Here is a 13,209-nt window from a genome sequence, read left to right as displayed (position 1 = left end):
AGGAGGGACGTGGTGAGGATGTGCACCCCCATGTTCTTGCCGTCCCTCTGAGCAGACTTATGAATCAAAGCGGAGTGTCTCCAGATGCAGGCACTGGGAAAAACAGCTTATTTGTTAGAAAAGAGGCTTACAAACCCGGCTAATAAGCTTGGAAGTATAATAATGGGAGTTCCCTGAGAGCATGGGAGGGGACCACAGAGCATCTCCTGCAAACGCATCACAGTTCAGGGGGGATGACGGGAAGTCGGGGGGGGGGGGGGTCACAGGCCTTGGTGCCCCCCACAGCAGATACTGTGCGTTGCCCAGCCTGGTGATGAGCCTGCCCGGCTCGCCTGTTCTAGCATCCGATTCTCCACCAGTTATGGATGTGATGTGCCAAGGAAAGCATCTGCCAGCAGGAGAACAGCCGGTCCAGGCTCCATGAACGCTGCAGTCAGCAGTAGGATGGCTTTGGACACTCAATCCTGAGTGATGAGCATCTTGCAAATGGAGGAGCACTTTACAGAGATCGTTTCTCTGATGAAGGCTCTCGGAATGCACATCCGTTGGAAGAGAAGAGGATGCTTTAATTATGCTGATTAGAAACTTGTCAGCCTTGGTTGCTCGGTGCTTCTCCGTCTGATGTGGAGACATTTCCCATTATCAGGGTCCGTCTGCCTCAGAGAGGGACAGAGGCAGGCGGCTGCCGTGGGCATATGGGTGCAGGGGGGTTACCCTGATCCAGGCTCTGAGTTCCACTCGGGCGAAGGATGCCCACCGTCCACAGGGCTCTGGGCTGGCAGCACCCTCCCTCCTCCGAGGGTGACGTGGATATCCCCATGGGGATGCCCTCTGCAAGGCACAGAGTGTGTGGCAGCCCCTAGCTGGGCTGGCACCATTTGGTGGCAAAACTCACCCCACGGGCACAGCACCTTTCCCAAAGCCGCCCGTTCCTCCCCGAGGGTGCCATCCCTCAAGGCAGCAAATGGCAAAGCTCTTGTGCTGAAAGAGTGTAAATGTGGCTAAAATACAGGGGCCAAGAGAATAACTCTTGTCCTCCTACTCCAGGCTATAAACTGCCACGGTCCTAATCTTGACTGACCTGGCCATCGGTTACTTGTCTCCTGTGCATTCGGGAGCGGGCAGGGAACAGGCATTTTCACACCCTGCGCTGTACACGAGCAGTATTTATTGCCAGCCAGCGCTGATGGATGGCTCGTTCTCACCGCCCATAAGCATTGCTCTCCTCTCAAGCTCTGGCTGCTTCAAGGGCAAACAATTCTCTGGACTCAGCCTGAAAAGCTCCAGTCCAAGCATCATTTTTCCCTGGTTTGTTGTTAAAGGATGTGCAAAGCCATTTCAAGTGACAGAGCAATTTCCTTTGTGTCCTGCAAAGCAAATGGAAAAAAAAAAAAAAAGTCAGTGTATTACACACAAATCTGCTTTTCTTTTGCAAGTTTAAATAGTAACAGTTTAATGTTCAGCAAACCCACTGCAGCAGTCATTCTAAATGAAAGACTTAGTGTCAAAGGAATCATTTTGCTACAGCCACCAAATAATGAGCAATTTATGTAGCATTTTGAGATTAGATTAAAACTGAACCGCCAACCAACACCTCATCCAGCCAGCGTTTGTAGGTCAGACTTCAGAGGCTGAAGGTAGTGATGATGCTAAGCAGGGCTGGACTCCTGGCACAGGTGCTGGGTGCATTTCAGGGTGTTCCTCCCTCCCTGCCGGTGCCACTGGCCGGCTGCACTGGGCGAGCAGGGGTCCCCTTACCTGCAGAGCTCACACCCTTACACGTGCTGGCACGTCTCCCCGGCGCCGTGTGCTGCAGGGAAGGAGCAGAGGGGCGACCGAGCCGCGATGCTGCTGGAGGAAACCATGCTGCGATGTTCTTTCTGCTCATCCACCTGCCTTCACTCCCTGATCCGTGTCCTGCTCGCTGTCTTACAGCCCTGCACCCCACATTTCCCACCTCTCCCACGCACGGACCCACTCTGCCTCCCCTGCTGCCTGTGCCATGGGAGCTGCCTGCCCGGGGCCGTGGGGTCCCGGCGTTCCCACTCCATCAGTTCTGGTGCCGCGCTGAAGTTTAATCAGATTATATCGGCTTGCCCCGCTCCTTTGGACAATTAACTCCATGAGCCCGACCGACGGCACACCCGTACAGGAATTTTCCTCACAGTGAGCAGCTCCACGGCTGCTCTCCCCCACGCTGTGCGCTGGCCCCCATGCGCCACGTTCCCCCGCTGCAGCCCCTGCCCTGGGCACCCTGACACCCACCGCAGCCTCGGCTGGGAGTCCCCAGCCTTCGCCCCGAGCGCCCGGCTGGCAGCCCGGAGCAGGCAGGCAGTGATTTGTTTGCAGTTGCATCACATCTTTTCCCCAGCTGTTTTATTTCTCTGGAGGCTCCAAGAGCATCGCCAGACTCCAGAGCTGCTGGTCCCAGTTTCACTTACAAAGCAATTGCTGGCGGGGCCAGTGCTCGGGATCAGACTCAATACGCCACCAACGCTGGATGTAGCTGCGCACAAGAGCCCCTCGGAGCTGCTGCGGCAGCAGCCGGGTGATCCTGGGGGTTCCCTCCTCATCCCGTGTCTGAAGCTGGGTCTCGCTGACGGCCCCCAGGACAACCAGCACCACTCCTGCTCCGCACACCAAGGCAGGAGAGAGGCAGAACCTCCTGCCCAAGCAATTTCCCTGCAGAGCCCTTCCTGAGCAGGGCAGTTTGCTGGGGGCAAGGACAGGGCAAGGACATCGCTCAGACCAAGAAGTTCACCGGGAAAACTGTTCCTGCCCAGCTCAGCTGGTGCCGCTTTGTAAGATTTTTCCCTGAACTGTTTGTTCAAATATATTATTAAAAAATTCCAGACAAGTTGGAAGGGCAGACCATGAAAATATCTCTTCCAAAAGACACAATCTGTGATACTTCTTTTTTCATCTGAAAGCACAGAAGGGAGTACAGGATTTTTGTAAACTATTTTTTTCTTTGCGTTCCATGCTTTATGGAGAGCGAGCTGGGGAGAAGGTGCCTTTCACTTAATCTGTGAAATCACAGGGTCTGCAGTGACGGCACAGCACACTGCAGATTGCCAGTTTCAAGGGGAAAAAAAAAGCAGTAAGAAGCCCCAGGCCGTAGCCATGCTTTCTTACTGGGGCTGCGCTGAGTTCCGAGAGAACTGCCTGGGCTCACCGATAGTGCTGCCAACAGCCAGTGGCGACAGCCGGCCCCTCGCTTCCCAAAGCGAAGTGCATGTCCAGAGAAACACCTGAAATAAACCACCCTCACAGCCTGTGCGCTGACACCCGCCCACGGCCGGTTGGGGAAGGTTTGGGGGAAGCAGAGTCCCCGTGGCTGGGCCATGCTGGGGCTTGGTGTGGGGTGTTTTTCTTGCTGTTGAGGTCTGAATCCGACCCCAGGAGACACCAGCCTCTGCCCTCAGGAGCATGAAATCCATCCAGGGAGGATGCTGCAAAGAGCAAAGCATGGTGTGTCCTGGCCCCGCAGTGATGTACAGCCCAGGGTCACCTACCCAGCCTGGTCCTCGAGCACCCTGGTACCTCCTCAGCACCAGTACCAGCACCGCAATGCTTTGCCAGCCAGGAAGGGGCAGGATCCGTCCACCCACCAAACACAGGTACCTGGCTGTGGTGCACAGCTGGGTGTGTGCCAGGGCGGTGGTGCTGAGACAGGGAAGAACCAGAAAATGCCTTGCATTTTGGTTCCAGAAATAGCAGAATCATCAAGGAGGCCAATTTGAAGCAAATTAGAGGTAATTCCTTCGGTTACTGTCATATCGCGTGAGTGGCATCCAGTAAAAGAGCCCTGGAAGCAGCGGGAATGTCACCTCTGCAGAGCTGCCTCCTGCCTGCCGGGCTGCTGGCGGCACGGAGCTGGCTGGGAGCGAGGAATTGCTGGGAATTGCTGACAACCTACGGTGGCCGAGCAAACTGCTGATGTGAACCCACATCCGGAGGTTTTTGCATTCATCCGTGACAAGGAAAATGCTCTTGCTCCAAGGCTTTGGTTTAAATTAGAAATGAACGTGAAGAATCCAAAAGGCAAAGCGAAATGTTGAAAACTGCCCAATTTGCCTTTTCAAACCACCGCTGGTCTGCGGCCGCTCCGGGGCATCCAACGAGGTTGTGCAAATTGGTGCAGATTTCCCAGCTGAGCCAATTGTTTAGAAATCTCCAATGGAAAGGAGAGATTTGTTCATGTACCTGCATAATTTTGCCACAAACCTCTGATAAATGAGTACGTTTGGATCTCTTCTAGGAAAGAAGGTTGAGGCTTGAAAGAAGAACTTTTTGTGAGTGCAGAGGGATGGGGAAGCTGGCAGGGACTTGGGTGAGCAGCCCCCAGCCATAGGGGCTGGCAGGGGGATTGCTTGGCTCTGCATCATGCTGCTGCCATGGACTCGCTGCCGCTGCGGGGAAAGGAAGGACAAGTAGAAGCGCGTGTCAAAGAAGCAAATATTTATTGTGTAAAAACCAAGCTGACATCCGAACACAGCCTCCCATTGCCACACGCCCTGCAGCGCTGCCTTGCACGCCCCTGGGATGTGCCCAGTTGTCCCCAACAGGCAGGAGCCGTGAAACCACCTACAGATCTGTCTTCAAACGTCTAGGGAATCATAAAAGCTTCAGAGCTCCGCTGTTGCTGGGTGCCACACCGAGAACCAAAAGCATCCTTTGGCCGTTCAGCTGATTTTTGAGCAGTGCTACCTGGGGCGAGACGTCTGGACTGCACCTTCTGGGTTAGAAAGGAGGGGGTTTGGTGTTCCTCCAGCTCTTCACAGCATGGCCTTCCCCCGGTCAGCGCAGCATGGTATCAGGCACCTGTGGCAGCCGCTGGGTTTTAATTACAGCACCAACTCCTGAGTCAAACGACTGCAGGAGAACAAGAAAGTCCCTCGTCCCCACGGCTGGCCCTGAGTGAAGCTGCAGTGATGAGAAACGGGGCAGGAGCATAGAGAAACCACAGTGTGTTTGAAAACAAGAAAAAGTCTCATTGTCTGTAAAACCATCCCATGAGTTTTGGGGAGCCACTTTCAGTCTCTGCTTAGATTACACGTTTCCTATCAGATGCGCTTCCAAAGGAGCGGGGAAGCGGATTGCCGAGTCGTGGCTCCTCACTCGGTGCAGCACCGAGGCCAGTTGCTGCAATTTATTGAGAATCTGGAGAAAGTGGGACGTTTCATTATGCAAATTGTGCTTCCTGGAAAGAAATGTTTTATTAACACGCGCTCCCTTCTTGTGTTGGCTTAGTCAATTTGGTCACAGCTTGACATCCAATAAGTTAGTCTAAAGGCAATGGTTTTACAAAATGTTTTTCTAATCTATTTTAAACACTTAATTACAGTTGTGGCGCATTCATTAGGGACTTTGCTTTCAAACCTGGATTGCAGAAATAAATCCTAATTCTCAAAGTGTCAGTTGCAATACAGCAGCTGGATCCAGTTGTTGTCAGGGGCAGTTGCTATCTGGGAGAAGCACGCCTGATCCAGGCGGGATCCCCTCCGCCGGGGATGGTGACCCCCAGCGCCCAGCCAAAGCAAATTGCAAATGATCCAAACAAGCACGTGCACCCAGAGGAGCGCTCACGGGGCTCAGGAGGATCTGTCTGCTGGGTGGTGGGCTGGGAGCTGGTGGACACTATTTTTGGGAAACTAGGAGGCCAGGGGACCCCAGCAAACTCAGAGCTGGTGTTATGACCAGCTCTGGGGCTGTGCCCCAGCACCAGCAGCATCCCCATCGCCCACTTCCCTGCAGGTCCAAAAGGGGCAAGGACAGGACAAGGGGGTGGCCAGTCCCTGGTGCCTCACATCCCTGGCACTGTCCTGGCTGCTGCAGAGCAGGGAGCACAAGCGGGCATCGAGGATGAAGCTGGGTCAGTGCCTCCCCTGCCCTGGGGTGCTCCAGCATGCCGGGGGGCAACGTGGGGACATATGCTGGCCCAGAGCACCCTGTCCCCACGCATCCCACGGCATCGGTGCAGGCACTGCGTGGGCTGGAGGGGCAGCAACTCAGGGCCAGCGCTGCGAACCTGCCACCGCTGCTCTGAGCTGGTGCCGGTCAGCAGCTCAGCACGGTTACCTTAGTCTTTTCCCAGATATTTCCTCATGATGCTGTTGACATCGTCTTCCTTCCCTTCTGCCTCTGCCCGCCGGCTTGTCCCGCTGCTCTGGGCACTGGCTTTGCTGCTGCACCCCTCCCCATCCCCTCTCTGGGGCTGCGGCCGGCGCTTGATGCTGTCGGCGCTCCGGGAGGAGAGAAAGGAGCCAGAGGATGAGGAGGAGTCGGAGAGGTCGCCGGGGTCCTCCCGGGGGACCGGGCTGCGCTTGGCCGTGCCTTTCATCTCAGAGGATGCCGAGCTGCCCGCTACAGCCTCATCCTCAAAGCGCACAGTGAGGGGCCGGTGGCCGTCCTTTCTGTCCCTGCCAGGCTTGGCCAGGCTGCTGGTGGAGCGGGACTTGCGAATGGCCGGGAGGAAGTCGTCGAAGTCGACGTTGGTTCTCCTCTCGTAGTTGAGGGTGGGTATTCGCCAGCTGAAGGGGTCGCTCCCCTTCCCCTCGCCGAGTGGTGAGCTCAGGAGCCCCCCACAGCCCCTTCCCACCTCCACGTCTTCCACTGATGGCTCCAGGCAGCTTCTCCAGGAGCCTGACCGCAGCGTGCCCAGCACCTCCATCCCCGCAGCCAGAGAGCTCGGCTGGCGGCCGGGGCCGTCAAGGGTTTGCAGGAGGGAGTCGTAGGAGCCAAACTTCGATGCTCTTTTCAGCGCTGGGGAGCGTGCCGGCTCGGCCGGCTCAGAGGCCATGCTCCGCAGGCTGGAGGAGTGCACGAGGCCGGTGCCTGCTCCTTCGCCTTCTCCCGGCTGATTCCCACCCAGCTTCCCCAGGGAATCCTCTGCCGCTGGGAAAGCCCTGCAGCGCCGCAGGGCTGCGGCACCCGTGGTGCGGTAAATGGGGAGGGGAGAGGTGTCACCCAGCACCGGGTGCCCTTGCTCCCGCTCCGCTCCCCGCTGCCGCCGCAGCTCCTCCACATACTCGGAGAGGGCGGCTGACGAGCTGGGCACTGGCCCGGCCACCGGAGAGAGCCCCCTCCTCCTCGGCACCGTCGGAGACAGTGGGCTGGGGAACCTCCTGTCCAGGGCAGGGGAGCCCCCCCGGCGCAGCACCGATGGAGATGTCTCTCCCATCCTATCCACAGGCTTTTTGGGGCTCTCCAGCTCCTCTTCTTTTGCTGGAGGTTTTCCATATTCCCGTCTTCTAGCACCGAGCAAGGGACTCGCCGTCCTCCCCAGATCTGCAGCATCGACGGACCTGGCAGCACTCCGTGAAGAAGCCGGACGGCTCAGTATTGGTTCCTTGGTGTCTCTGCTCACCCTGAACAAGAGATAGTGGTGTTAGTTTAAGTTGCGTGATTTCCAGCAACCGTAACATCATTCAACACAGGCAAGGCTGAGCAGTGAAAAGCCGATGTTGGCATGGTAGTCTTCAAATAAACTCCTGCTGCTGCATTGAGCAGTTGGGCATTGCCCAAAGATTTTGTCTTAAATAACTCTAGCTCAGCCAAACCGGATAAATCCACAGCATAGAGTGTGTGGTGTGACTGACTTTAGCTCTGCCAAACCAACACGTGCCTCCAAATGTCCTTTTTCTCTTGACAGATTATAGAAATACGCACAATTTATTTTATTTCTGTCAAAGCCAAAGATTATTCACTAAAATTTTATGAAACCAGCTCACAGAGCACCCCTAATATATCTTAATTTCACTGAGGGGTTTCACCCAGGCTGCTGCTGGGGAGGGAACCCAGTTGTGAACTGCAAGAGCCAAATAACGCCTGGCCAGGGGCTGCTCACTGAAGAGTGACTGACAGAAGGGTTGTGTGGGGATGGGACCTCACCCTGCAAACAAGGGCTGATGCAGGAACCATGTGGGCTCCCCCTCCGCTCGCCAAAGAGGAGCCAACACCGGTCACCATCACGGCAGGGCACCATCCCCAGAACACGCAGCCCTCACCTGGCAAGCTGATGGACAGTCTGCGGGGTTGGTTTAGCCAGAACATGCTGCCAAATTTGGAACGGCGGCAGCTCAGCACAGGCAGCACGTTGCTCTTGCTACCAGGACTGCAGCTTGTGCAGAGTGCGTATGTGGAGCAGCAGAAAGGGGAGTAATAATAATAATAATAATAATAATAATACAAGGCGTGCCCCTCTGTGCTGAGAGCAGAGCAGCACACAGCAGGTCTGTGGCTGGGACCGGCACATGGTGCCAGCCCACCAGGAGCTGATGGCCAGAAGGAGCCTTGCCAGCCAGCTGGTATTCTTGATTTAACTCCTGCTCCTCACCACGGGGCTCCAAAACTGCTCTGGGACTGATGTGGTGACACTGTTCCCAGCCTTGCCCTGCACCGGCCACTTGTTGAGCAGGACAGGGACATGGTGGCAGCATGGTAGGAGCAGGGGATGGTCCTGCTTTCCCCCAAATCCTGCCCGTTCCTCCCTAAAGTGTCCAATGGCACCGAACACCCGCTCTGCCAGGACAGGAGCTTGGGAGCATCTCCTTGGGCGCTGCGGGATGCCGACGTGGCGCCTGTTCAGCTGCTGCAGCCCCTCCCAAGCTGCCGGATCCAGGCTGCAGGAAGGGCTTCTCTGCACTGAGCCTGTCCCCTTCCTCGCACAGCTGATGCAGGGAGACGGGGAGGGGCTGCCATCACCCATGGGCTCGGTGTCACGGCTGACACTAAGCCCCCGATGTGACACTTTATATCCCCCCCACAAGCACCTACGTTGGCTCAAAGGGCTGAAAACCTGTTTTTTCTGCCAGTTGCACCGCAGGGAAAGGCAAAAGGCCCCTTTGCCAGGACACGGCGGGTACAGAGCAGGCACCCTGCAGAGCTGTGCCGTGTCTCTCCGCGGTGCATCGCTTCGGATCAATGGGAGCCCATTCCTATCTACAGGCTGCTCGTGCGCAGCCGCTTGCCCGTGAGCTGGGGAGCGTGGGCGCCTGCGAGCGATGCGTCCTGACAAAGGCAGTGGCCAGCACCGCCGGCGGATTATCCCCGCTCACAGATACCCCCGGCATTGCTCAGCCAAGGGCACCTAGAATTTGCCTTAAAGAATCTGTCTGAGAAAGAAAGGAGGAGGGAAAAAGAAAGAGGAGGGTAGAGTAAAGCAGCAGAACCTAAATATAAATATATCTCGGGGGGGGGGGGGGGCACAACAGGCTTCGAGGTGTGGGAGCAGTGGTCAAGTTTTACACCACCAGTAATGAAGCATTCTGCCCTGGAAATGCTGGTGTTGCCATGGGAACGGGGTGATTGCGGATAATCCAGCCACCGCACGGGACCTGTTCGGACCAGGCTCTGCTGACCCGTGAAATAATTTGCATGCGGAGATGGGTCGAAGATAAACTCCAGAGTCGGGGAACGCAAGTGATTGCAGAAGTGATGGGGTAACGGAGCAGCTTCAGGTCCCCAGCCCCTGCTGGCACAGCCGAGGGCACAGAGGTGCCAGCCTGGCCCCGGCGCTCGCCGCCACGCCATGCACCTGCAGCTCATTAAACGAGCCCACATCGTTTGACTATTCAGTGCAAAACTAATTAACCAGAGATTTAATCTCCCTGAAATGCAGCAACCTCCAGGCTACCCCGTGCCGCTGCACCTGACGTTGCTGAAGCGTCGCAGCTGATTAATAGTTTGAGACATTTCGGTAATGCTGTTTTTAGGATCCTAAATTGCATCTTACCTAAATAGCTGGTGTAATCCTTCCCTAAGAATCTGTACGGAAATTGCTCCAATCACCTTCTGTTTCCAAATAATATTGTAAACTGGCTGCTACATGACCGGCTTTCATAAATTAAACAGCCAGCTTCCATGTTTATCTTTGGCTTTTAAGACTGAGATAAAAGGGAGCTGGAGAGGTAAGAAACACTAATGGACTGTGAACACGAACGGTTCACACGCCGCTATTTATTGTCCTGTTCAGCATGACGGACAGTTACTATTGTAATGAAAATCTTTCAAGCCCGAAATGGAGTGAAAGCTGCCAACAGAGGACTGTTCCTCCGGCTCCCACGGCTGGTACGAGGCCGGCCACCACGGCCCCGCAACCCCCAGGGGGGACCTCTGTGTAATGGAGAATCTCCTACTCAGCCTCTCCCTGCCCTGGCTTTCAGCAGAATTGCCCCAGGACCTCCCTGCCCATCCTCGCCTCTCCCAACAGTCCCCGCGTTCACTAAGCAGATCCCAACCGCACACACCAGGGAAAGGACTGGTGCCCCCGGGGAAGCCACATCTCTCCGGACGCGGCTCATCGGTGCCTCACCGGCAGGTCGGTGCCAGGATCGTGGCACGTTAACTCTGAGCAGCATCAGCCGCCTGGCGAGCGCCTGTGGGGCCTGATGGAGTTGTAAATGAAAATGCAAATACTCCTCGGGGTTTGCTCTAGCAGCAAAAACGCCCCGCGCGGTGGGGAAACACTGCAGGGATTCCTCCGCTTTTGATGCTTTTCCTCTTGCTTTCCAGCATCTCAAATGCTCAGGTCCTTTCAGCAAAACCCGTTATCACTTCATCTCCTAGGAAGGCAAAACCTGCTTCACCCACTTCTGGAGACCCTCCCACAGCGGCTCCGAGCTGCTGCCACCCCAGCACCAGCCACTGCCGCGGTGTGCCCCGGCACATGTGAGGGCTGCAGCCCCTGCTCCGGCGCCACAGATGCACTGAAAGCACACCTCCGTTTCAGTTAATTACCTCCTGCAAGAGGGGCCTGAGGACCACAAGGTAATTTCTCCCACGCAACAGGTTTCTGCTGGAACAAGCCCAGATGCTGCCGCATCCCACCGGGCTGCCGCGGCCAGGCTGCCGTCCCCTGCCGCTGGTCAAGCTGTGCCACTGCTGCTGCACCCCACAACACCATACCAGCACCCCGTCCTCATCATTTGTCCCCTTAACCGTACCCTGATGGCTCCCAAAAAACCCACCCCAAAATCATGGCTCATCTCTTGGCCACGCTCAACCCTCCTCACAGAGCAGGGCGCAAGGGCAAGACGGTCCTGTCCCATCCCGCAGCACCCTCCGCTCGTCCGTAAATTCCAGGCTAAGGGCTGATGTGCCAGCAACAACTCCCAGGGCTTGGAATAACCCTCGGGAGCCCCAGACAACCCTGGTGGCAGGTGATGCTGCAGGAGGCAGGACCACGAGCGCGCGAGAGCAGCCGAGAAAAACTCCACTCCTTGCCTCAGCGTCAGAGAAAATGTTTTTTTCCAGCCAAAGGCAAAAGCAGGGCCCAGTGCAGAACTGGGAAGGCATCTGTAAGCCAAAGGGAGTTCTGCAATATGCCATTCACACCAAAGCAAATGACATACAACAATAATTAGTGAAGATTACATAGCAATTAACATGATTACAATTATGCTAGTTGAAATAATTTGTACAATAAAATCCACACATGCACTGCAACACATGACCAGGGATGAAAGTGTGGCTTTTCCCGGTGGCTCACAAATAAAGCCAAGACAACTCCATTTCAGGGAGAGAAAAGAGACTGGCCTAATTTTTGTCAGAAGAGGATTTTCTTGTCACGCCGTCATCTACAGAAGAGCTCCCAGTTCCCCATATAATGATCTGCCTTTGACACGATAACGTTTAAAAATAAACGTGTTGGATCCCCACCAGCCTTGGGACCTGGGCTCCTGATATTGTGAACCGAAGCAGAAGGGGAAAGATATCGGGGAGATGCCAGGGCTGCGGATGCCGCAGTGCCACGGGGTGCAGGAATGGGGAGGCAGGGCCCTGTGCTGCAGGTCCGTTCCCTGCCTGCACCTCGGGCTCAGCCCCTCTACTGCAATGCAACCCCGACCTGCCTGGCGAGGGGCTGAATAAATACATAAAGTTTTGAATTGGCTTCCTAAGAGAAAGAAGTGACAGTTTATTCCAACTCTGCAACGTGCTGTATTTATTGAGGCTTAGCCCTGCTGGCCAGCGTTTTGTACAAGCATTTAAATAGCAGAGAATTAAAGAAAACGTTAATCAAATCTCTCATTCCTGTACACTACACTGACAATAACAGCCCTCTGTGCTTCCTCTGGCTTTTGGCAGCTGTTTGTTCAGCAAATATCCCATATGTAGCGCTGAGAAGCGAATGCTAGGAAGATTCATTTTTCATTACTGGGTGCTTGTGTAAGACAAAGGAATCTTAATAAGGAAGAGCTTGTTTCACTGATCTCATTTTTATTACCTTACCAGTCTCATCGTCTGTTTGTTTGCATTTCATATAGCCTCCTCTCCAGTATTTCCATCTTAGATTAGCTGAAGCCAAACACTGCTGCGATACTAGGATTTGCAATTCACCTCTTCGTGACCCCCAGGACGGAGGCAGACTGTCACACTATTTCCAGGTCTAGGTACAAATTGCCTCTCACAATGGCCACGGTCAGTCCAGCCTACATACCTGCCCTTTTATCATAAATCGAGTGTATTTCAGCTCAGAAACACAATATGAGCCATAACTCCTGATTTGCTGCCATTCATTTATGACCAGAGTTGGGTCATTCGGACCAAAGACTCCTAAGCAGTCCTTAGCAATTACTTTACTGGTGGGCGCTCAGGTGGGGCGTGGGATTCCAGTGAGCTCGGCCGGCTGCTCTCAGAGCTCCCACATCCATCACACCCCTGCAGGTCCCAGCCCTGCTTGACTGCTCTTAAACTCTGCCTTGTATCAGCGACAGACCGCTTGAAACTGCTCCAGCACGCTCGAGGTGTCCGCTGCCAGGGGACTTGCTCTTCAGAAAATCAATTCTGGCAATAGTTATTTTACTGTACAAAGCAGGTGAATGCAGTGGGGACAGATCACGCCAGAATCAGAGCAGGGAGCTTAGTACTAGTGCCTGCAACGAAGTGGCAGTCTGCAAAACCTATCAAACTCTATCGGCTCGGAGCATCGGTCTACGGACCTGCACATGAACAGGGAGCGGGCGAGCGCTGCAACGGGCTGTGCCGAGTGTCAGCCCTGGTTGCAGGGGCAAAAGCCAGGAAAATAGGGATGCACGTGCCCATACACCATCCCTGGGAAAGCAGTGCAGCAGGGAGGCCCCGAGTCAGGGGCTGTGAGCAGGGGTACGGCCAGGGCTGCCCTCCCTGAATTCGGCTGGTTGGTCTTTACACCCACAGGCACTGCTGGCTTCCACCTTGTCCCACGGCAATCGATGCTACGGATCATGC

At 55.2% G+C, this 13,209-nt stretch overlaps 1 protein-coding gene across 1 annotated transcript in view; it reads right to left on the bottom strand.

Annotated features, from left to right (window-relative positions):
* Nucleotides 1-6,082: 6,082 nt before the first annotated feature.
* MYO18B (myosin XVIIIB) overlaps nucleotides 6,083-13,209 on the bottom strand; it is a 73,018-nt gene continuing 65,891 nt past the window's right edge. The window contains exon 42 of the mRNA XM_086474018.1: nucleotides 6,083-7,370. Coding sequence (XP_086330144.1) covers nucleotides 6,083-7,370 — 1,288 coding nt within the window. The remainder of the gene's footprint in view (nucleotides 7,371-13,209) is intronic.

Source organism: Leptosomus discolor, chromosome 16 (assembly GCF_034619465.1).
Source record: "Leptosomus discolor isolate bLepDis1 chromosome 16, bLepDis1.hap2, whole genome shotgun sequence".
Classification (NCBI taxonomy): Eukaryota; Metazoa; Chordata; class Aves; order Leptosomiformes; family Leptosomidae; genus Leptosomus; species Leptosomus discolor.
This window is presented reverse-complemented; position numbering and strand designations above follow the sequence as displayed.